The 24,735-nt window shown below is 48.8% G+C and overlaps 1 protein-coding gene across 1 annotated transcript in view; it reads left to right on the forward strand.

The window, feature by feature from the left end:
- ARHGAP27 (Rho GTPase activating protein 27) overlaps positions 1–24,735 on the forward strand; it is a 74,102-nt gene that overhangs the window by 21,446 nt on the left and 27,921 nt on the right. The window contains exons 3-7 of the mRNA XM_090044279.1: positions 13,338–13,778; positions 14,186–14,404; positions 18,016–18,126; positions 19,244–19,311; positions 20,884–20,971. Of these exons, the coding sequence (XP_089900405.1) occupies positions 13,338–13,778; positions 14,186–14,404; positions 18,016–18,126; positions 19,244–19,311; positions 20,884–20,971 (927 nt within the window). The remainder of the gene's footprint in view (positions 1–13,337; positions 13,779–14,185; positions 14,405–18,015; positions 18,127–19,243; positions 19,312–20,883; positions 20,972–24,735) is intronic.

Raw genomic sequence — 24,735 nt, forward strand, 5'->3', positions numbered from 1 at the left:
TTTAGGCCCAGCCCTTGTGTACTTGCCTGCTGGTCCCTGGCCTAACCTTCCCCATCTCATCTCTTCCTCCCATCAACAATACTGCCCAAGACCCTCTTGGCACCTCCCTACCTGCTCCTATCCGGCACTCTTATCCCAGGTAGACTCTCATGTACCCCAGCACCCCTGTGCCTCCCCATGGGGTTCACAGGAGCTATCATCAAAGCCTCAGCACTCATCTAAGACAGGGGTGGGCAAAATGCGGCCCGCCAGGCCATTCTATCCGGCCCACGGGGCCCCTAAAAAATTTAGAAAATGAATATTAATCTGCCCTGGGCTGCCTGTCATGCAGTCCTCAATGGCTTTCCAAAACTCAGTAAGTGGCCCTCTGCCCAAAATAATTGCCCACCCCTTATCTAAGGGGACAGGGACAGGCGGGTAGCTCATCCAGCAAAACATGTTTGCTGCAGGCTACTTAGCACTCTCAGCTCTATAAGGTCATGGTTATGGAAAACTACAGGACCAGACCAGCCTGCCAGGGCCTGCGGGTTAAAACAGGAGCTCCCTGTTGTGCACTGTACCTTGGCAGTCTTCAGGGAAACAGCATAACTTCTCTTGGAGTACACAGCATTGAGCTAGGGGGGAGGGGGGGCTCATGATGCCCCAGGCACAGACATGCAGTTTGAAATTATAACAGGTTCAAATGAATACTCTTCCTGCACCCAACTAGCTCATCCCAACAGCTCCTGTGATGTGCAGGGACCAGCTTGTACCACTCCCTCTCACTGCTCTGCTTTGGAGGAAGGAAGTAGGTGGCAAGCCCTGTTTATACAGAGTCATAGGATACACCACCTGCAGTCAGTGCTAGAATGATTGGCTTTCTAAATGGTTTCTAGTGCAGAGCATGCTTTTTCTAGCCTATCTTGCAAGGGCTATAGATAAAGTAGAAGCTAATTGGGAACAAGGACCTCCTCAACGGCTAGTGCCTGCCTGTAGCTGGGAACTGCTCTCCCTCAGGTAAGGGCCTCTGGCATGCTTTACTTCTTCCCTTTCTTTTTTTAGAGACTAGATTTTATAAGTGCATGTCTGGGGTAAGGGAAAATTTAGATAGGAAACTGGATGGGGCTGAGGAAGGGAGTGTTGGTTAGGCAATGGGAGTAGGGCCTATTCTAGTGAAGGGTAGTTAGGGAGAACAGCTGTTACCCCCATGTTGCCTTTACTTCCTTCCTTCAATCTTATCTCATTTATGCAGGTATGGTAAGATTTTCCCAAGAGCTAAGACTTAAGGCCTAATTCTGTGCACCGTTTGCTGTCTACCAAACTTGAAGCAGGACTAGCAAAAACCCTGAGTATTTACTTGCATTTGAAGTATCAGTACCCCTCTTCAAGCACTGGAAACTAAGATGCCTAAAACTCATTGATACTTGCATGGACTCTGTCCTTAATTGCCTTTTTCCTTCTGGGTGATGATACATATGCCACAAAGGTAAATTCCATAATACTTATGCAGCACTTGATTACTGCTGTGATGAACACTAAAGAAAGGGCCCTGAATTTTTTTTCTTTTTAGTGGGGTGTTTGGCTGGTGAGAGCTATGTGTTGAATGAAAAAGAAATGGTGAACAGCTGTGTAACCTCCTGTGCATTGAATATGGCAGAGGACCCCTGGGGGGAAAAAAAACCCAGCCTACAATCATGTATTGAAAAACTGTATCATAATGCATACCCATAAGACTTAAAGTTACATGGACAATTTTAACATTGGCATTTCCTAACTTTCAAGCAACTGAGTCAGCAATTTGCATAAATTCTTTTATTCTAGAGTTCTGCATACAGCCATGATTTTTCTTCTATATTCACTCTACTTTGCTACAGTGTTTTAACTGGGGATGGAAGATTTATTTGCTGATATAGTTTTCTCCTTAAGGATCTGGAGGAAATTTCGAGTTTGAAATGGGTTGGTTTGCTTTGCATGACTGCAAAGCACAAGGTCAAATTTAGCAAATACAGGTCTTGAGAGTTTCATCCACAATCTTTTTTGGAGAGTGCATGTGCAATTTTTTCCCCATACTGAGGCATTGTTTATCTGGAAGACATTAAATCTGTATGCCTCACATTTACTGCTGAGATGAAGCTGAATTAAGTTAGAGCTGACTGTTTGTCTCGCTCAGTGCTGTGTACAATGTGGAAGATAAGAAATCTCCCTTCTTGCTTGCTAACAGAATGTACCTTTGCACTTCCATGACTCAACTCTGGAGTGGACTCTCTAGTTCTCGGATCTGAAATAAAGGAGTTGGTACAAATGGTTAATTCTGAGCCAGGTAAAATAAACCCCATATTTATCACAGTCACGGGGTCCCCTTCACTTGCTAATCCTGTAAGATTGTTTGGCAAACCCCAGATACTATTGGTTTCCCCTGAGGCTTGGGACTTGTGCATCTGGGTTGATCTCCGTTGAACTTCACCCAGTTACTTTTGCATTGAGCCCAGTGACTTGCATCTGGCTACAGTGTCTTTCATAACGGCATCCACTCTTGACCTGAAAACAGCAGGAGATTGGGAATTGCCCACTTTCCTTGGTAGCTTATATCAATTGTGAATCAGTTCCCTGTAAAAATCTGTGTTATTTCTGGCCTTTCCAGTTGCATAACTTCTTTTTTTAAGTTAGTCAGGGGATCAGAGAGCATTTTTAGAATCCCTCTAGATGCCTGTCACCAACTGACCTGACCATGCTCCCTTTCCAAATATCTGTGACTAGCTTCTGCCCTGACTTACCATGTCGACTTAAAAGGAAGCAGATGAAAACTGCTATTGTGGTTTACAGTCTGGGCTAACACCTGGGGCAGGAGAATCTTTTCTGTTCTCAAATATCATCAAATATCAGTCTGTGCCACTTGCACAAAAGTACAAAGTGAACTGTATGATGGGATCACAATGACAGGTTTGGGAATTCAGTGTAGGTGAACTCCCTGGGGCTAGCACACAGCACCTGTAAAAGATCGTGCTCCTGGGGGTTAGAGAAATGCATGGACTTGCTTAATCATACTTTGCTTTTGCCTATTCCTGTTGTATCTCTTGATACTGCAACTTTCCCTGCTCAGAGAGGAGTTGGGTATGGGTGGACACCCTTATTTCAAGTACTCATAACAGAATAAGAGCTCGATTTGCAATAGAGTTGCATAATACAATTGCCTCTTTTGGGGGGGCTGTTTTATCCAGTAGCGGTGTTGGTAACTGCTAACTTGTGACCGGCACAGTCAAAAGTTAATGCTGCATGGTGAATGGAGGCAAACATGCCTCTTAATGTTCCCAGACCTGGCTGTCTGCAGACTCCGGCAAAAACCACTTTGCGTTGTGTTCTTGTTTTAATCTGGGACACTAGGGGGCAGCCCAGGGAATAATTTCTGTGCTGCTCTTCTTTTTTTTGCTAATTTGTGCAGTGTTCTGTTTGCTCTCCTCAGGACACTGGTGTGAACTCATGCCCTTTTACACCTAGTTGCTATGTTAACACCCCTTCTTTTTCTTCCTTTTTTTTTTTTCTCCCTTAACAAAGTCAAATTTAAATAAGGGTCGACTGGTATTGGCATGCTCCAAAAAGATGCACTGTCCAAGGTACAAGCTAGTTTCCAGTGAGTGCTTTAGTGTCCTGCCGTCATGCATCCAGAATACCAGTACACTGGAGAGGCTTGATGTGGGGCTGGCACACCATGCAATCAGAGGCGAGGACTGGAGGCACCCCAGGCAGTGGGGGGTGATCCTAGAAACTTTCACATGTTCTGTATGTTGGAACCAAGCAGCATGTGTGCCATAGGCATGAGGATTATAGGAGCTACAGCCTACTGCATGAGTACGGGGCAGAGCCATCCCTGACAGAGGCAATGAATCCCTGGCCAGTAGACCCCCTCACCCAGCCCATTTTCCAGTCTGTGATCTCACTGGCACCAGTTTGCACTGTCCTTCCATAACAGGTGCACTGTTCTTGCTCTTATTCTGGAGACTATGCCCCCTCTATCTGCCACCTGCTCCCAGCTCTCAGGCTGTTGCCTCTGGCCAGGTGCTCCTGCCCCAACATAGCCTCCAGGTCCCTCTCTACCTGATCCAGGGATTATATCAGGGTTGGGCAATTATTTTGGGCGGAGGGCCACTTGCTGAGTTTTGGCAAGCCATTCAAGGCCACATGACAGGCAGCCGGGGCAGATAAATAATACTTTTCTAAATTTTTTAGGGGCCCTGCAGGCCAGATAGAATGGCCTGGTGGGCTACATCCAGCCCGCAGGCCGCATTTTGCCCACCTGGGGATTATGTGGTGCCTCTGCTGGTTGGGTGATGATACGGCTGGCAGCACATTCTAGTTACTAGATAATGCCTTTTCCCTCCAGCTGTGCTAGTTTCATAGATTTCATAGACATTAGGGTTGGAAGGGACCTCGGGAGATCTTCGAGTCCAGCCCCCTGCCCAAAGGGCAGGAAGTCAGCTGGGGTCATAGGATCCCAGCAAGATAAGCATCCAATTTATTCTTGAAGGTGTTCGATGTAGGTGCTTGAACCACCTCCGCTGGCAGACTGTTCCAGACCTTGGGGGCTCGGACAGTAAAGAAATTCTTCCTTATGTCCAGCCTGAAACGGTCTTGCAGGAGTTTATGACTGTTAGACCTCGTCATCCCTTGGGGCGCTCTGGTGAACAGACGTTCCCCCAGATCCTGGTGGTCACCCCGATAAACTTATAGGTGGCCATCAGATCACCCCTGAGCCTGTGCTTTTCCAGGCTAAAGAGTCCCATGGCTCTCAGCCTATCATCATAAGATCTGTTTTCCTGACCTCTGGTCATGCGCGTGGCTCTCCTCTGGACTCTCTCAAGCTTCTCCACATCCTTTTTGAATTGTGGAGCCCAAAACTGGACGCAGTACTCCAGCTGCGGCCTCACCAAGGCCGAGTACAAGGGGAGAATGACGTCCCGGGATTTGCTCGAGAAGCATCTATGGATGCACGCCAGCGTTTCGGTCGCTTTACTAGCCGCAGCATCGCATTGCAGGCTCATGTTCATCTTGTGGTCAATGATGACCCCCAAGTCTCTTTCTTCTGTAGTGCTAACCAACGTAGCACTGCCGAGCCTATAAGGGTGCTGCAGGTTTTTCCTCCCAAGGTGGAGAACCTTGCATTTTTCGGTGTTAAACACCATCAGGTTCTCGTCCGCCCATTTGCTGAGCTTGTCCAGGTCAGCCTGGATCACCCGCCTATCTTCTGGCGTGGATGCTTTGCCCCAAAGTTTGGTGTCATCGGCGAACTTGGCCAGTCCACTCCTGACTCCAATGTCCACATCATTAATGAAGATATTGAACAGGATGGGTCCCAGGACAGAGCCTTGAGGGACCCCACTGGTCACAGGGCACCACGATGAGTGACTGCCATCAATTACAACTCTCTGGGTCCGACCCACGGAGCCAGTTTCCCGGCCAGCGGATCGTGGTGGAGCCAAGGCCACAACTGGCCAGTTTGGCCAAGAGGTGATCATGGGATACCAGGTCAAAGGCTTTTTTGAAGTCAAGATATATGACATCAATCTCTTCTCCCTTGTCCAGGTGATAGGTCACCTGGTCATGGAAGGAAATGAGATTGGTCAAACAAGACCTACCCGCAACAAACCCCTGCTGGCTATCCCTTAGGATGTTAGCCTGGGCCAGTCCCTCAAGGATGGCCTCCTTAATAAACTTTTCTAAGATCTTCCCCAGGATAGAAGTCAGGCTAATGGGCCTGTAGTTCACCGGATCCACTCTCCTCCCTTTCTTGAAGATCGGCACCACATTGGCCTTCTTCCAGTCTTCGGGCACTACACCAGAGCGCCAGGAGTTTTCAAAGGTCCGTGCCAGGGGCTGGGCTATGACGCTTGCCAGCTCCTTGAGTACCCTGGGGTGCAGATTGTCAGAGCCGGCTGACTTGAAGGTATCCAGCTTCTCAAGGTGTTCCTTCACGAGGTCAGCATTTATGGAGGGTAGGGGATCCCCATCACCCGGATCTCCCTGTCCCATAGCAGGCATGGGTGTCCCGTGGGACTGATGAAAGACTGACACAAAGTACCTATTTAATAGATTGGCTTTTTCCTGGGCGTCAGGTGTCAGTTGCCCCATCTGGTTTAGCAGGGGTCCAACATTGCCCTGGCTTTTCCTCCGGCTCCCCACATATCTGAAAAAGGACTTTTTGTTGTCCTTGATGCTTGAAGCTAGTTGGAGTTCAGCTGCAGCCTTGGCTTTCCTGGTTTGCTCCCTGCAGGACCGGACCAGTGCAGAATAATTCTCCTTGGAGGTGAATCCCGTCCTCCATCCTTTGTAGGCTTTCCTTTTTAGCCGCAGGAGGTCCGCTAGGTCCCTAGAGAGCCAAGGGGGCTGCTGTGCCTTCTTGCTGCCTTTCCTCCGTGTTGGAATAGATTTAGCTTGTGCACTGAGAATCGCTTCCTTGAGAAGCAACCACTCTTCTTGAACTCCCATCTCCCTGCCGGTCGCCAACATCAGCTTGCAGGGACATGTAGCTTTCCTTCACATAGAGAGCTACACCCCCACCCCTTTCGTCAACACGATCCCTCCTGTACAGTCATGGGCGGAGTCTCACCAGGTCTCCGTTATCCCAATGACATCATAATTCTTTGCACTGAGCAGGAGGACGAGCTCCTCCTGCTTGTTACCCAGGCTCCTGGCATTAGTGTACAGGCAGGCAAACGTGCCCTTAGGGGCTCTTGCCTTGCCCACAGATTGTGCCAGGGCTGGGGCAGGGGTGGGCTCCCTTAAGTGCCTTGGTCTGCTGGCTTTGCAAGGGTCGCTCAGCGGGCCAGCAGTGGCAGTAGTTCCCCCCACCCCCAGCGGGCTTAGTTTAAAGCCCGGTGGAGCAGGTCAGCCAGCCTGGCTGAGAAGAGCCTCCTCCCCAGGGGAGAGAGGTGGAGGCCATCTCTTCCCAGCAGCAGGGGTGTCTGGTATTACAATATTTTCCATCGTGGGTATTTGTGAGTGGTCTTGTTGGGGCGCTGCTGCAGTTTGTCTGCTCTTTCCCAGAAGGAAAAGGCACTCTCCTGGAGCTGAATGACTCCATAAAAGAGAGGTAGGGGGCAGAAGGTCCTTCTCACAAAGGTAAAATGTTTGGCCCTTTCCCTTGAGGTAGCATCTCAGCAAGATGCGAGAGCATCCCTAGGAGTTGCTGCTTCCAAACATGTAAGCATAGCTTTGCAAGAAAAGGCTGAATGTCAACACACAACTACACAGGCACAACCGAAAACTTTTGTAACCATGGCAACTGTTCCGTTCCCACAAACCCCAACAGGAAACGTGAGAAACATACAAGGCCCATATCGGGGCAGGTTCTTGTTTTCTGGCTTGTCCGCGCCCCTCGCCGCCTCATTCGCCAGTTCATGACAGCGCTTTCTCTTTCTTTTGCCTCTGGATGAATCCCACCGGCTGATGAGTTGGTGTTTGGGCTCTGTGGTCACTCTTGTTGTGAGGTGCTGGGACCTTGACGATGGAGGACACGCTACGCAGGTCTAAGAGCAGACTCTCACGTCTGCTTGGCACATCCAAGGTATGGAAGCATAGACCCCAGTGAGTTCAAAGGAGGAACTGACTATTATCGTTGGGACTGAGAGTCCCAGCAGCTCAGTAAGGTCAGAAGCTACAAATGGTGACTGTGCTGGGTGGTAGGCATCGGTAGCCATCGGCGAAGAGTCTGGCGGAGTCGCATCAGGTGGCAGATGCGTTGGCTTGAATGCAGAAGCTGCTGCAGTCCTAGATTGCTTGTAGGCCTGCGACAAAAGGCTGTGGTGGTGCGGATTGTGGTTAGATCGGCGGAAAGGCATACAGTCAGTTGCCAGCACTGCTTAAGAGACTGGCCCTGGGGTTTTTTGGGGGGTTGTTTTTTTTTTTTTCTTTCTTTTTGTTTTTGACGTTTTCCCCCAGTGGTTTGAGCGGGAAGAGGAAGTAAACAGCATGTTGATAAATCTAACAGTCCCTGCCAAAGCAGGGCTCCTGTGAATGCCAGAGATCCAATAATACAGGGTCTGGAGCATCATGGACATGGTGTGCTGAAATGAGTTTCACCTTGCATTTGCCTGTCTTGGGAGAAGATATACGTGGTGCAGCTGCACATGTTTAGGAAGCCTTTGGTGGAGATGCAATGACATCAGAGCTAGGGTAAAAGGCAGGAGACGGGAGACCGAGGCTGTCTTCTTGGCTGTGCCTGAGCTTGGATGTGTATCTTGTTTTTTGTCTCACCTTCTTGGGTTTATAACCTCTATGAGCCAAAGCCCACCTCTTGCTTATTGGCGCTTGCTACCATGGGCTCCTCATCTCAGTTGGGGCTGGTAGGTGCTACAGCAGCACAAACGGGAAGAAATGGGAGTGGAGGAAATGGGCAAGAGAACTACTCCTGCTATCGGATCGGCATAGGTGGGCCCTTACTCCTTCCTGCTTGAAGCCTGATAACATCAGCTGGCCCTGCAGGGGTTCAGCAGTCTGCTTCTATGTCTTGGCTCACCTCTTCGGGACTGTAGAAAATCAGGCCAATAAAGGATGCGAATGTCCTCTGGGTGAGTTGGAGGCATGTGCTCTGTCACCACAAGGGAGCCAGACGTGGAATAGCTGTGGCACTCCCACACTGATGAGAGCCAGGTAGTCCATGGTCAGCTGTTGTAGGTGCAAACTTTGTACCTGTTATGATTCCAATAAGCCTTGGAATCACTAGGATGGAGAAAGGGCAAAAAAAAAAAATGCATTGTCTTATCACTCGTTTCCTTTGGTCATGTAATTGCCTCCAGTAAAATGCTAGAACAGACTATCAATAAAGTCATTGAGGTAGTTATCACGCTTGCTGAAAACACCTTGTAAACCACAACAGGCAAGCGGAGCGGGGAGCCCTTGTCTTTTTCCTTGTTCCTGTTGTTGTTTCCTTTTTGGTGTCGTTGTGACAAGATATTTAAAAAAAATTCAGAGATGGGTTGGATTCTGACTGGCCATGCCATGAGTGCTTCTGCTGTGGCTTCAAATTTGTGACCTCTTGGCTGTGAACCATGCATCTTAGCACCTACAGCAACCTACCCCCTGATGTTGTTAGGAGATTTCCAAATGTGTGCAATTTAAAAAAAAAAAAAAAAAGGCTTTTAAAAATTGGCATCCCAAACTTCTTTCTTGATTCACCCCAGTTCATTGTACAATCTTCATGTTAAATTAGATTGGACTGAAAAGCTGAGCTGGGGTGTCCACATTTAAGCACCCTAGTAAGGGGCTTGATGGAGTTCTAGGTTTTGTCTTTGCAAAACAATTTCAGATGAGTTTAAGTTCATGTGGGGAGGGAGTAGGGAGTGTCTTTTATTTCTTTTTTTTAAATAGTTTGTTAACATTAGTACAGACCTCAAGGAGGTACATCTAGGTGTCCCACATCTCATTCTAGTGTCTGAGCACCCCTCAGCTTTTAACCCGTTGTCAGAGTGGGGCAGTGCTCTGATCCCCATGTCCCAATGGGAAGCGAGGCATAGAAGGACCAAATGATTTGCTCAGTATCACATAAGAGGTCTGCAGTAGAGTAGGCAATTACTTAGGTTGCCCAAGTCCCTGGATTACGCCTAAACACCCAAGCCATCCTTCCCCTTCCCTTTTGTGGGAATGAATGTGGCCCAGGTATTGGTCCCCCAGTGCCCTACCATGCTGATTAGTCCAGAAATTATGCAAGAGGCAAAGACTTCTTAGGGTGATGCCTTACATAGTTTCATAGTATCTAGGGTCAGGAGGGACCTGAACAGATCATCTAGCCTGACCCCCTGCCACTGGCAGGAATGAATGCTGGGTTCACAAGACCCCAGACAGGTGATCATCCAACCTCTTGAATTTGCCCAAGGTAGGGACAAGGACCATTTCCCTAAGAAATTGGTTCCAGATTCTGGCCACCCTAACTGTAAAATATTGCCTTCTGATCTCTAACCTAAACCTATTCTCCATGAGCTTATTACCATTGTTCCTCATCGCTCCAGGTGGTGCTGGGGCGAATGCAGCTCTTTCTATTTGCTGATGATCTCCCCTGATGAGTTTTGTAGGCAACCACCAGGTCCCCCCTCAGCCTCCTCTTGCCGAGGCTGAACAAGTTCAGGTCCCTCAGTCTCTCCTCATAGGGCCTGTCCTGCTGCCCTCTTACCAAGCGGGTGGCCCTCCTCTGAACCCTCTCCAGGTTGGCCACATCCTTTTTAAAGTGCAGTGCCCAGTACTGTATGCAGTACTCCAATTGTGGCCTAACCAGTGTCGCATAGAGGGGGAGTATCACCTCTCTGGACTGGCTTGTGATGCATCTTTGGATGCATGACAAGGTACGCTGGTCTTGCTGGTTGCGGTTTGGCGTTGGTGGCTCATGTTCATCTTAGAATTAATAATGACTCCAAGATCGCTTTCCGCCTGTGTGCTTTCAAGGGGGAAACTCCCCAGCCTGTATGTATGCTGTGGATTCCTTCTCCCAAGGTGCAGCACCCTGCATTTGTCTGCGTTGAACCCCATCATATTCTCATCTGCCCACTTTTGTAGTCTGTCTAAATCTTGCAGCCTCTTTCTCCCTTCAAGTGTGCCCACCTCACCCCACATCTTAGAGTCAGTCTCACAGCCCCTGGCAACAGGAATCCATGGTGCAAGACCTGAGCTCAGAGGCTGCGATTGGAGATTTTATTTTGCCAGCACCTTGTATGCACATCTTACATTTTGCTCAGCAGGTATTCAGCCATCTGTCCTGGACACACTTTGCCAGCCCCTGAGAGATGGCCTTCCACTTACAGATGTGGAGCCTGCAGACAAGGGGGAAAGGTTGCTTGGCTTGCAGGAGTGGGAGTGGAGGGAGCTCGGGATGGGGGGTCAGGTCTGGAGCTGGGATCGGCCTATGATTGTGGAAGGCAGATTGAGGGTTGCTCTGAGGGGTTGAAACAGTGAGTGCCTGTGCCAGCCAGTGCCCACTGTACTTCACCCATGGACTGGATCAGAGAGGGGGGGTGGAAAAAAATGCTGTTTGGCCACTTTCCAGCCTGTCCTGGTGTGGAAACCAGGAGACACCCCTGAGAAAAAGCTGAGCGACTGAAATAATGGCTCCCGGGGGGGAAGGAATCTGGTGCCTTGTCTGGACTCCACACTTAAGCTGAGGAGGGCAGAGGTGGGGGGAAAGCAAGTGATTCACCTTCCCCCTGTGTCCCAGTGTTTCCAGCCCTCTGTGACCACCTATGACCAAAGGGGGTAGCCTGTGGCATCTTTGGCTCCCCCACCATCCCTCCCCTCCCCCCAACGGCTCCATATTTCCCCCAGTGTCCGAGTCCCCATCATGATTGTGTGGAGCTGGGGTGAAACTTATTATCATGGGATACATGGCTTCCTTGCACATGGAGAAGTGTTGGGAGAACTGACCATAGTTGGTACAATTAAGTAGTGCCACAAGAAATCCTTGCCTACCACGCTGATACAGCCTTATTATGCTACTATTTTTATAGGCCCTTAGACACTATTTTTGTATCTCTGTAACTTCATGTTTAAAGTTGCAGCCTCTCAGTGAATTTTATCTAACCTCTTTCCTTACAAGGAGTCTTGTAAGGTAATTGTTTTCTTTCCATATATGTACAAAGTATGCTGTCTACAAAAACAGCGACTGGTTAAAGGCAGGGAGGGGGGCATTTAGCCAATGAGAAGTGAAGGTTATGGGGCCAGAACGTTGATTGCTTAGCTGATACCAATAACGTAGTCATTTTTACTCATTACAAGCCCCCAGTGTGTCCAGGGACCTTGAGGCCAGTCTAAAATCCATCAGGCTGAAATGGTCCCATTAGAGCAAGGATTACCAGAGTGCAGAAGTCTGATGCCCTGGAGAATCAAGAGGTGGTGTCATGGAGCCTGCCACACTGGCTGGCACGACTGTTGTTTGTCTTGGGGATGGTGGTGGGGAAGGAGCAGGGGAGGAGCTGGCTGCTTGGGATGGGCAGTCGCAGGGGGTCAGCAGTGCAGTAGTGTTAATGAAGGACTAAAGAGAATGAGTGGCTGCTGTAAGATGGGCATTCAACTAGAAAAGACAAAGGTGGAGAAAGCCCTGCATGTAGTAGTTGAACAGGGGATGAGTATGAGCAACCAATGTGATCCTAGGATGTGCTTGGTGACGTCTTTCCAGTGCACATAAGAACACGTTAATGCCATTGTACAAGAAATTGGTGCAACCTCCTCTGTCCAGTTCTGATCACTTGTGTATAGGAAAGGTAAATTCAGGCAGAGCGAGACTCTTGGGTCCCTAGGCAAATGGAAAGCCTGCTGTATGAGAGAAGACTAGGAGACCTGGGCTGGTTGAGCTTGGGAAACCCAAGGCAAGGAGGGGATGCAATTGTTCCTTATAAATACATCAAGGGGGGCTAATCACCTGAGAAAGTAAAAGGACTGTTTAAGTGAAAGAACCATGTTGGCACAAGAACAAATATGTTTAAACTGAACAGGAATGAGTTCAGGTGGGAAATGAGAAACTGGTTTCTGACCAAATTTCTTCTCTTCCACGCTAATTGTGTGGACAGTCAGCTCTAATTGAAGTCAGCTTCACTTTTAGTGGTGAAGGAATCAGTATTTAATTTCTTCAAGATAAACAATGCTCTGCAAGGGGCTGGTACTCATGTTGGAGTGAGGTTCTGAACAGCCTTCCTATTGGAGTAGTGGAGGTGCAAAATGCCTAACTACTGAAATGGCATTTGATCAGCTAGTGAAAGACTGATGTAGTACCTGCTAAAGCAGGGGATTTAGCACTGTGGCTCTCACAGGTCCTTTTCTGGCCTACTTATGCCCAGCAGTGCTGGGGTTGGTCCAAAGGGGCTGGCAAGAAGCCCAGTTGGGGCAATTGAGCCTGCCCAAGAAGTTCTTGTGAAGCTGAAGCCTAACCAGGAGAGGGGAGTCTAGGGTTAGGAGGCAGTGTTGACCAAAATGTAATTTCATTATGAAGTCCCAGTAATTGGGGGGGGGGGGGCAGTGTTTGTCTGTTTTGTTTAACTGGCAGGCCATGATTTTTTGAGGCTTGACTTAGGATTTTGGAACGGTTGGGGCTGACGACACTGGTAGGGGCTCTGGTCTGACGGGACTGTTTTGTGTCCTGTGGTGACCTATCATATCCTCACTGGTGGCAGGTAATACCTACCACAGGTCTTATTTCCCAGAACCCTTTGCCCATCCTCAGCTCCGGGGCAGGCGGCCTATTTTTGATACTAGGGGGATATTCTTTGCAATTGCTCTCCTACCACCATGAATTCGTTGCCTGCAGTCCAAAGCTGCAACCCCCTGGATGAAGAGCAGATCTAATGTTCTTGGCTGGCTAAACTCAATACTGTTTCCATCTCCCTCAGGTCCGTAAGGAGGAGAAAAAAAAGATCTCTGCCCCAGTGTATGTGAATATACAGGAACTCCAGCAAGAAGCAGAAGCAGCTGCTGCCTCCACTCCACCTAAGCAGCACTTGAGCAGCAGCCTTGCAGACTGGGAAACCCACACAGACACGGACAGTGGACAGTTATTCTATTACAACCCAGTAACTGGCGAGACCACGTGGGACTCCCCATTTGAGAACCTAGAAGATGGAGTGAGTCCTGCTACCTCTCCCTCGCCCTCTCTCACCTACAGCCCTATGCTGGCTGAATGGTGCCAGCACATGGACGAAGCCAGCGGACAGGTTTTTTTCTATAATTCAGTAACAGGTGAAACATCGTGGGAACGCCCCCAAGCTGGAGAGGAACCTAGCTCCCAGGAGATGTATCCTGTAATTGCACAGTACACACCCACGGACCAGCGGGTGAGCAGCTGGTCAGGACCTGGGTGTGGAGATATTGGGTGGGTGCATTGAGCACTCTTAGCCAGAGGCTGTCAGTCATGGGACACAGTAGAGATCAGCTGGGGAGGAGGGGCACCTGGGGCAGGTTTTAAGAGGTAGGAACTTTGGGACACCTCTTGGGTATGTGTAGGCGGGGGGGGATGCAGCAGGAACAGTGAGGATCCTTGAAGGTGACTTGGAGTTACCAGGAGGATGATATCTCTGCTTTGGGGAACTCCCAGCAGAAAGATATCCAGACACTGGGGAACCTGTGCACCACACTACTGCATTTTTCCTTTTGAGGTCAGACAGGGATTCGGGAGGGTAGGGGGGGAATGGCAGCTGTGGGAAGGAGAGGTGTGCAGAGCTGACCTTTATTGTGTTTTCAGCCGCCAACTCCGGAAACAGACTATCCAGACCTGTCTCCTGATGAGACAGAGGGGTACCCTGAGGAGGACTACTCCCCGGTGGGGTCTTATGAGCATGGTGCCTGCCATTACTTTCCAATGCCAAGACACTCTGAGGACCTGAGCTCGCCTCCAGGTTGGCATGGCCAGAACAATCCCGAGGGACAGTCATGCTATCCAGGCACTTATGCCTTGGACATGGTACGTAGTACTGCCACAGCGCAAGAGCAGTGACTGCCTGCTCTCAGAGTTGGTTGTGGGGGGTGAGGCTAGAGTCATTAGAGAGGGAACAGGGGCTGGGTGAGATGGCATGGTTTGAAGGTAGGAGGATATGGAGCCTGAGTAGTGTTGGGGGGAGGTGTCTAAGGAAGAAGTCAGCACGTTGGAAGTGGAATGGTGGGCAAGTCTGAACGGCCAGGGCAAAGGAAAGGGAGCAGTGGCAGTGCTTGACAGAAATGGAGGATGGGAACACAGGCTGGGTAGTCTTTGCTGAATAGGTGGTGAGGGGCACAGAAAGTCTCTTGAAGGGAAGAATAATTGGGCTTAGCTACCCTGTGCAAGATGCCTTAAGCTGTTTCTTAAGAACACCAGGGGACTGTAGGTAGGCCAAAGTCCTGCAAAGGGCATTTATCTGCCTTGAACAAGGAGCTTTTCCCAGAGCTCTCTGCAATGAAAGGAAAGGGCTGCCAAGCAACATGCAGGGCTGGGCATTGATAATTAGCAAGAGACGCGAGAGCATTAAGCTCATGCCAGAAGGTGTAGCTGAGGATGGAGATGGATGGCATGCCAGAGGTGAATGGAGTGACCCTGAGGAATGATGAGTGTGGTGATAGTGGTTGTGGGGGGGCTAATGCTGACTGGGCGTTTAACAGGAGAGAGGTGCTCCTCAAATACAAATGTCATAGCTCTGGGGCAGTAGCACTGGTTCTGGGCAAGGCTTATGTTCCAGCTTGGCACAGTGAACATGGGCAACTGGTGCCTCCTGAGTCAGGGGGGCACTTGCTGCCCCAGCAGCCAGTCAGTGACCGGTGGGGGGGGGACCCTGTGGCCAATTACGGTGACATGGAAGTGCCAGCACGACTGGCCAGGCGAACCCCTGCAACCGGTTGGTGTGATGAGCTGCATGGGGATCGCTTCTCCTGGTGCCCGCATTCCCTGGCCGGCACTCCCGGGGCGGGGGGGACCAGCACTCTCACCTGCACCCCCCCATCACCTAAGCAGGAAATGCTGCTGTCAGGGGGTGCACTAGCGCTCTCAGGAGGTGCACCCCTGTGCATGCCCTATACATCACCATTGACTGTGGAGCCCTGATCTTAGGATGGGCCCCTACAATACATATAAATAACACCACAGACTCGCATCAGTGTAGAGCAGTAGGTCTGTGTTGGGAGGGAGAGGGTTACACCCGTGTCCCTACCTCTGTGCAAACATACCTGGAGGGACCAGATCTAAGAGTGGAAATGGACATTACCTTACATATCATTTGGGCCACCATAAGAAATGCTAATGATGGCACATTGTGAAAATCAGTGGCATGATGAAATAGTAATGGACCCTACAGCTTTATTGCAGCAGATGTCTGTTAGCTCTGTGGTAAGGGAGTAGAGCAGCCTGAGCTGCTCACACTCTCCATTTATCCTGGGCAGGTGTTCATGGGAATTGAGCAGTATTCAAGCCCCCTGAACACCAGCCTGCTTTTGCCACTTAAAGAGGCACCCTGGGGCATCTGGGGTATTTCTCCATAAGTGAGGAAGTTGGGGTTCCCCACTCGGCCAGACCTGCTTCTCAGCAATTGCAAGGGATAGGTTGGGCTTAGCAGAGAAAGCAGGGAGATCAAATTGCCCCTTGTCCTACACCCTCAAGGGCAGGACAAGGGGCAATGTGTTTCACCCAGTGAAAGGGATCAGCTGTGCTGCAACACATTGTGATGCAGCTGATCTGCTTCATTTGGAGACTTCTTATTTCTAGCCTAAGAGAGGGTTTGTGATAGAAGTAAATGCAGGCGCTGGACCTCTAGGGTTGTGTTGCAAGCTGGGGTGTGTTAAGACAGCAGAATCTGTGCATGGAAGCTTTTATGTAGGACAGGAGGAACTGATCCAGCAGGGCTCCTCCTGGCCAGAAACAGCAACCCATGGGATAATTAAATCTGGGAAGGGGCCGTGGTAGAGGTACGCACCCCCCTTGAGCACTTTTTCATTGTGCTAGCATGGGACTTGCTTATAAGAGTAATGTCAAGCACCTTTAAAGCAAAAGCAGCAAATGCTGCTTCACCTGCAGTGCGTCTAACCTGGAGTTCCCCACAGCTGCAGGGATTCTTATTGACACAGAACTGGTCTCTAAGAGCTGAAATGTGGCCTAGCTGAGAGTATTGGTATTGTTGCCCTGACCTTGGCTCAGGCTGTGACCTTAGCATCCATTAATTCTAACTAATGCCACATACTGGTGGGCAGGGGTCAGGGCAGGAATCTGGATGTGGCCAGCAGATAACCTAATGTGGCTTGTCCACCATGTTCAATCAGGAAGTCTTCCACAGATGGCAGAGATGTGAGGAAGGAGGGTGGATGGGAAGCTTCCAGGAAAATGGGAGGCAGTGTGGGCCAATAGTCAGATTTGGTTTGACTTCCAGCTCCATCACTGAACAGCTCAGTATCTAAAGGCCAATTGCAGTCTCTTTCTGAGGAGCTTCTGTTCTCTTCCAGTCCCTAGACTAGGCTTTCTGGGGACATAGTGGTCCCTGATGTGAAGGCTGCTTATGCACTGCTAAGCTGCAAGGGCAGGGAACTCTGTGCTGGCTGCAAAACCTGCTGGAAGGGCTGAGCAGGTCCTTGGATAGCTAACCTGCACCAAGCTGTGGGTTGCCACAGCCATACTGCTAGCAGAAGCCCAAAACATCTCATTTAATGCTATTTTGGGTTCACAGACATGAGCTGCTATCACCTTGGTGATGAGGTACCTTGAGAACATGTCTGTCCCTTATGTTTGTGTGCAGTTCCCAACATGATGGGGCTTCAGCATTGCTTGGGGCACCATACCTACAGGTTAGGGAACTCCCCTCTTGTCAGCACGGAGGCGGAAAAGGATCTCGGAGTCATCATTGACTCCAAGATGAACATGGGCTGGCAGTGTGGGGAGGCAATTAGGAAGGCCAACCTCACCTTGTCATGCATCCACAGATGCATCTTGAGCAGGTCCAAAGAGCTGATCCTCCCCCTCCATGCGGCACTGGTCAGGCCGCAGCTGGAGTACTGCGTCCAGTTCTGGGCGCCACACTTCAAGAGGGATGTGGACAGCATGGAGAGGGTCCAGAGGAGGGCCACTCGCATGATCAGGGGACAGCAGGGCAGGCCCTACAAGGAGAGGCTACGGGACCTGAACCTGTTCAGCCTCCAAAAGAGAAGGCTGAGGGGGGATCTTGTGGCCTGTTATAAACTAGTCAGGGGGGATCAGCAGGCATTGGGGGAGTCACTGTTCCCCCGAACACTGCCAGGAGTGACCAGGAATAATGGTCACAAGCTGGCAGAGGGTAGGTTTAGGTTAGATATCAGGAGGTGCTACTTCATGGTCAGTGCAGCTAGGATCTGGAACCAGCTTCCAAGGGAAGTGGTGCAGGCTCCTACCGTGGGGGTTTTTAAGAGGAGGTTAGGTGAACACCTTGCTGGGGTCGTTTGACCCCAGTACTCTTTCCTGCCATGGCAGGGGGTTGGACTAGATGATCTGCTCAGGTCCCTTCCGACCCTGGAAACTGAAACTATAAGCACTGTGGTCTTGCTAGTGATAAGGAATGTCAGCAACCAGTCTGCATCTTTTCTCAGGTCTCTGTCCCAGGCCATCAACGGACAGCAAGCAGTGGATCCAATCAAGACAGCCCTTTTGCTGGCTACTACAATACCATGCCAGCACTTCTTGTACAGAAAGAGGAGAAGGTGAGTGTGTTTTGTGCTGCAGACAAGCAGGAAAAGGATATTTAAAAGGGAGCCTGCCAGGGGTTCTCATTCTTGCTGATATTTATTTGCCCAGAATATTTATGGATGGATGGTCTGGAGCGATAACACTGGATTGTGTATGCATTGTCATGTGGTGCATTCATGTGGTGTGGTGGGCTTAGAAGTAGGATGGAGAGCCCCTTAAGCCTTATCAATCTGATGACCTATTGATGACTCTGAACGGATGCTGGTTTTTTGGTGAGCTTGCAATGGTCAGAAAACCTGTGTCCAGGTGGTTTCTTCTAATTCTGTCAGCAGGTTTGATGACAATTCTAACTTTTTTTTGACCCCATTTGCCAGTAAAGGCTAAGGATACTTCCATGGTCCCTATATGCACCTCTGCAGACAAATGCAAGGCAGTTGCTCTAGTTTCCAGGGCTCTCCCATTTGAGGGGTGCAGTAGAATGGAACTACAATCCCTCCTAGTAACCACAGGGACATGTGCAAAGTTTCCTGGGTCCTGATCTTGGCAGAGTGATCTAAGCCTAAGCTGATATTCAAGAAGGGGAGTGTTCTAGGTCAGGAACACCAGTATGATTTACTTCAGTCAATTTAGTCTCTTTCCCTACATTCCCTTACTTGGGATAGTGCTGTCAACACATGACATCTTGTCTGATTTATGTGGCTGGAGTACAGCAATGTTGTCTCAAGCGTGTTCCCACCCTCAAGTATCACCACCTTCAGCAAGTTCCAGGTTCAGGAAAAGAGGCTTAAGCCCATGCCTTGCTTTTGGCCTATTAGAAATCCTATTTATTTCAGTGGGAATACTTGGTGTGGTTTGGGTGAAGTATATGCTCAGGTACCTCTTGGGTGCAGGCTCCTTGTGAGTGGATTACCTGGACTGGCACATGATCTAGCTACACTCCTCTGCACAGGGCAGTATGGAGGCCCTGGCTAATGCTCAGGAAGTGTACCTAGTGCTCTTGGCTGCCAGCTGCACCCACCTGTATTCTGAAGGTCAGCTGTGTGAAAGCCTGTTTCTCAAGGTGTGGCAGGGAAAGGAAAATGCTTGAAAGAGAGATTTTTAAACCCTACTTTTTCCTATCTTCTCTTCCAGTTCAAGAGCCTCGACAAAGCTGGAGTTCTTAACCGAACAAAAATAGTTGATAAAGGGAAACGATTACGGTAAGAGAATCCCTGAATGTGCCAGGCAGCCCTTCTGCCCCCACCCCCAGCTCAAAGCAAACACCGTGGAAGCAGAAGGACAGGGCTGAGAGTTAGAAACTCCCCCCCTTCCACCTACCTCTTCCTAGCAGCAAACCACAGGCAGACCCAAACCCCTTCCTTCTGCCTGTCCTTGGTGTATAGGCAGCTGAGTTGCAGACTATTTTAAGGTCAGAGAAACTGCTAAGATCATCTTATCTAAATCTTGCACAACACAAGCCACTGGTTCTGCCCAGACGCTCTTCGATCAGCTCTCAGCCACATGATACTAAGCTTTCCATGAGGGCCAGATCTAGTTGCCCACTAGGTGCCATCGTGATCCCCTATGTTTATTTTAGTTTACCCAAATATTCATGCAAAATGCTGAAGCTCCCAATGCTTCATTTTGGCTGAGCTAAGGGTGCATATGCAGATTGGCATGTTCCTGAATAGGAAGCACTTCCTTTCCCCAGTACCCACTAAATCATTGATCAGTCCTATATCACAAGGGAGCATGGTGCCTGACCTTCCTGAAGTATAGTTTCCCTTGATTTTATTTTTCTTTTTATGTCGGACTGAAGCTTTAACACTGATTTCCAGGCTTGTTTTAGTGAGCAGCTTATCAAGAAACAGATGATACTTTATTGTTATGTGGTGCAGAGAGTACAATCTGTACAGTGTCCCCTGCAGTGTGGCAAGGAGTGGGGCTCCTCCTCGGACAGTCTGCATGAAAGAGGCAGAGATGAACTGTAACATGCACAGAGCCTCCCACTACTACCTTGTCCAAGTGTAGGCCAAGCCTTTGGCTATACTACACCAAATGCATGGACGATGTGACAGTTCAGCCTGCTGCAAGGTCCTGAGGTCACTGTTAATAGTGTAAGCAGGAGGAGGGGAGAGATTGTCTTTGGGATCTGTCAGAGCTGGGTGGAAAGCCCTGTAGAACAAAGTGGTGGTCTCTTGACATTGTTGTAGGCAATATGATAGGGGCAAGGAAAACAGGACACTTTCCTTAGTTTCTCTTCATGCTTCTAAGCTTTTGGCTGAGTGTGTCCTGCTTCTGCTTAAGAAAGGCTTTGTTAATAGGACAGACATCCCGAACAAGTAATCTGCTCCACCACAGATGCCCGAGTGACCTTGGGCTTCTGATCTGAGAAGTCTTGCAGTGAAACATTGGCTTGTGTAGGCAGGCAATCTTCACCACTTCCTTGCTGGTGAGTGTTAAAGGCTGGACAGCCCCCCACTTCTGAAAGTCCTAGGCTGCACTGCTCCAGTATCTGTCCATGATTTGCCTTCAGATGCAATCACCACATCTTTCTGGGTTGAGCTTTTCATGCAGAGAACATCATATTGAATTGGGAATTCTAGACTGTATTTAAAAGAACCTTTTTTTGTTTTTGTTTCTTTTCTTTTTTTTTCCTTTTGGAGAACACCATTTAAGAATGGGTATCACTATTGGGAGAAGGGGAAAGCATGGGATAGAAACTGTGGCACAGCCTTCCCCATCTCAACTGCCACTGGGTTTTAATGCTCCTTTCATGTTTCTTTTTCCAGGAAGAACTGGAGCTCATCCTGGACTGTCTTGGAAGGGGGCATCTTGACCTTCTTTAAGGATTCTAAGCATTCATCTTCCAGTGGTTTGGTGAGACACCTTCCTTTGGCTACTGTCCTAACTAAGCCCAGTGCCAGAGCTGCTGACAGGCTTCCAGGCACCTAACCAGCAAACAGCTTACCAGCATGCCTACATAATACCACCCTCCCCCCCCCCCACCTCCTTTCCTGGTGGGGCCAAGACTCCTGCAGGAGTCAGCTTCCAGCTGTCCCTAGGAAGCATCCTGTGGACCTAAATGTGGTAGCAGCTTTCAGATAAAGTCTAATTCTTGCCTGCACCCAAAAACCATGAGATGTGAAGGCTGTTTGTTAATTTGTTCTCCATTTCAGTCCCTCCCTGGGATCTGGAATTGGGTGATGTTCCACAGAGGGCATCAGTTGCTTTGAAAAGCCCCTCTGTTCATGTGAGTTTCCAAGTTCTGTCTCCTTCTTGAATGAATCGGCAGGCAGAAACCAAACTGCTTTGCCAGGGTTATGTCTTCCTCCCTCCACCCCCAGCAGTTAGTGTTCAAAACAAGAAAGTCTAGTAAATTAACATCAGTAGAAAAGAGTCTTAAGATTCTCCAGCCAAGCCTGTGGTTAAAAGTTGCTTTAAAATAGGAGAGGAGGACTTGCTGCTGCTTGTGGTGGGCAGCATTGTGGCTCTTAGCGCTCATGTGGTGATGGCTTGCAACACCCTAGTGACTGGTTGCAGTAAGAGGGGGAGAACTAAATGAGAACAGAAATAGCTCTGAAAGGGGTGTTCATCTCAGACAGGCTCCTTGCTAGACATGCAGAAGTAGAGCTTCATATGCAGTGCAGGGAGCTCTAAGGAGGCATTTCCATGAGGGTTTTAGCTTTTATCACTGTACACTCTGTCTCTGGGCTGGGCCAAGATGGAGAACTGAATGAATGAGGGAGAAAATGATGCATCTGGGGGGACTTATAGAAGCTGACATGCCTAATGTAATCTCTTGAGCTGTGGATAAGGAAGGCTGGAATTTTCAAAGGGGTGAAGAGGATTTAGGTGCTCAGTTCCCATTGATGCACAATGGGATCAGAGTTCTTAACTTCCTTTTGGCACTTGTCTCCACAGGTAAAACAACTTCAGCAAACAAGCTGCTATATTAATAACTTGCCTTTTTCCTAGTGTGGTTTAATCAGCTTTAGAATTGCATTAAGCTGAACTAGAAAAGGGTGGTGTTTTTTTGGAATAACACCATTGGACTTTAAATTCAGTTTCTCTCACTTGGGAATATCTTCCCCAGCTCTTGACTGCTTAGAAAATCCCAGCTCAAGAGGTGCAAGCACATGGGCTTTCAACCCCCTGAAAAAGTGAGATGCGCAGTAACTTCACTGTGGTTTACCAGTGGAAAATGTTGTATCCTAGCAAATGCAAACATAAAGGTCACCTTCCCTAAACACCTGCTCATTGCACATGCCGTGAATATATGCCCAGTGCTAGCATTACTGACTTGAAGGAGAGAGAATCCACCAAAGTTTGCCTTTCCTGTGTGTAGGAATTCTCTCCTCTTCTGCACTCGCCTCCTTCCACACTGGAATTTCCCTGCATGTGAATTCTCTTCCCAAATCACAGTTGGAGGCTGAACTGCATTTCTGATTCTTGTGCTGAGTACCACTATTGAACTGCAGTGCATAGCAGATCCCCAGTGATGTCCTTGGAGCTTTACATAAGGCTAAACCACCTCTTAAAGTATAAAAGGTGAGATCCCAGAGCTTCACCACCAAGCCTTTACCACCCATAACATTAATAGAAGCAAGCTTAATTTGGTTCTTGTAGCAAGCTCTCAGGCAGCCTTTACTGTGCCAGTCCCATTCATCTCCCATTTGGGAGACTATAGCTTTTCAACGGAGAAGGCTAGAAAACAGATATTTGGAGGGTAAATGAAAGATGAGATTCTTCCACTATCTCTTGTGGAAAATTTCAGTGTATTTTATATTTAAGGCTTCTAGAGTCGCGGGATTAGGTAAGAAACTCGTTTTCAGTTTCAAAGAGATTGTTTCTATCTTTTGCGATTGTGGAGAAAGACAGGCTGGCAAACCATTGCCCCAAAGACTCAAGTGTTGGGAGATGATGCAAAGGCTATAAATGATTTTTATTTTTTTTAAGTCAATCTGATATTCCTCCTTCCCCCTACACTAGTGCATGGCAGGATAGCTGACCCATTTTTTAATCTATAGGTTTACTGACTTGGTGAATAGACCTACTGACCCATTAAGCAGCCAGGATTCAACACAGTTACATTATGCCAGTAAAATAAAACTATTTGTTACCTTCTTGTCACCTGCTTCAGAGGGGTCAGCTGTGGGGTAGACAGCAGCACTGCTGGTGAGCAGTACCAGCAGCAAATATGAACAAGTAGGCTTGAATCCTTGCTCATATTCTCAGTTCATAGTCTTGGGCTGGACCCAGAAAAGGATTTGGGCCTCTTCTCTGGTCTCTAAATTCTCTACCTCGGTTCAAACTTGCAACCTTGAAACCCCCTTCTGAGCTGCACCTAGGTCCAAAGGGAAGGGCCTTATGGAGGTCCCTGGGCACTGAATGTTTTACTTTTTCTGCATGGTTGGAGCAGCTCAGCACTAGCTCATGCCTAATCCCCTTAGGACCTGAAAGCCAGGTGTCTTCATCCCACTATGACCACCTCAGTCCTCCAAGGGCCTGACCCATGAGGTCATCTCAGAGCCTGCAACATTGTCAATTGCTACTGTAATTCTTTACAGAGCATGGTGTATGTACAGATTAAATTCTTTGGCTGTTGAGTCCAATGCGCACGTGATTTCAAGTGTGTAAGTCTTGTCAGTGCCAAGTACGGTTGATGCTAGTACTTGGACCTTAGGTGTCTCCACAATGTTCTTCTGATGCTACCAGCAAAGAAAGCATTGGTCGCCAGTACTCCTTGACTGGTACAGAGCTCAAGAATTCTCTGACCTTTTTCACTCATACGTCCAATGCCATACGTACCCAGAGTCCCGGGCCAGTTCTCAGCATTGGACCTAACTCCTTGCATTGAAGTCTCCCAAGTACTAGAACGGGCTCCTTCTGTGTAATCCTGCCAGTCAGTTCTTCCAGCTGTTGATAAAGCTGTCCGTCCTTCTCATCACCAGCCTGCAAAGTTGAAGCACAAACCCTGATGGGGGTGATGAATCCCTTCTGTAGTTTAACTCAAGGTGTCATGGTACATATGTCATTGTGGGAAACGCCAATTGCAGTGTCCATAAGTTCGTTTCTCATACGAAAACCTACACCATACTCTCTCCTTACTTCTTCAGGTTTGCCATGCCAGTAATCCTCCTTTGTCATGCCAGTAACCAGGTTTGCCATGGTGAAATCCTTCTTTATGTGAAGCCTGTGTCTGAGACCCGAGTTTCCAAAAGAGCTGTAACGTCAATTCTGAAAGGTGCAAGCTCATTACTCAACACAGCCATTTTCCTCAGACCTGAATTCAGATCAAAGTCATATCCAGGGGTCAGAGTCCATATATTCCAGCGAGTAATTCTGTTTGTAAAATCAGTTGAGCCAGGATGTAAGAAATGAGGCAGAGCTTGTTTGACAACCTTTTTCAGGGCCACCCTTGTGTGAGGCAAGCAGTCCATCCTTAGACAGGGCTGCTTGGAAATCTTGGTAGCTTCCTCGGGGCCCTTATGCCTCTCAGACCCCTGCAGCCATCTTGCCGAGAAAGTAGGTGTATTAAGCCTAGGCAGAGTTATGGAGGCGTGAAGGCTGCCATAGACCTGTCATCTGCCCCGCTTTAGACCACTGAGCCAAAATCCAAAGGCCAGAACAGGTCTAGACAT

This window comes from Crocodylus siamensis, chromosome 4 (assembly GCF_052110815.1).
Source record: "Crocodylus siamensis isolate JL-2025a chromosome 4, ASM5211081v1, whole genome shotgun sequence".
In the NCBI taxonomy this organism is placed as follows: Eukaryota; Metazoa; Chordata; order Crocodylia; family Crocodylidae; genus Crocodylus; species Crocodylus siamensis.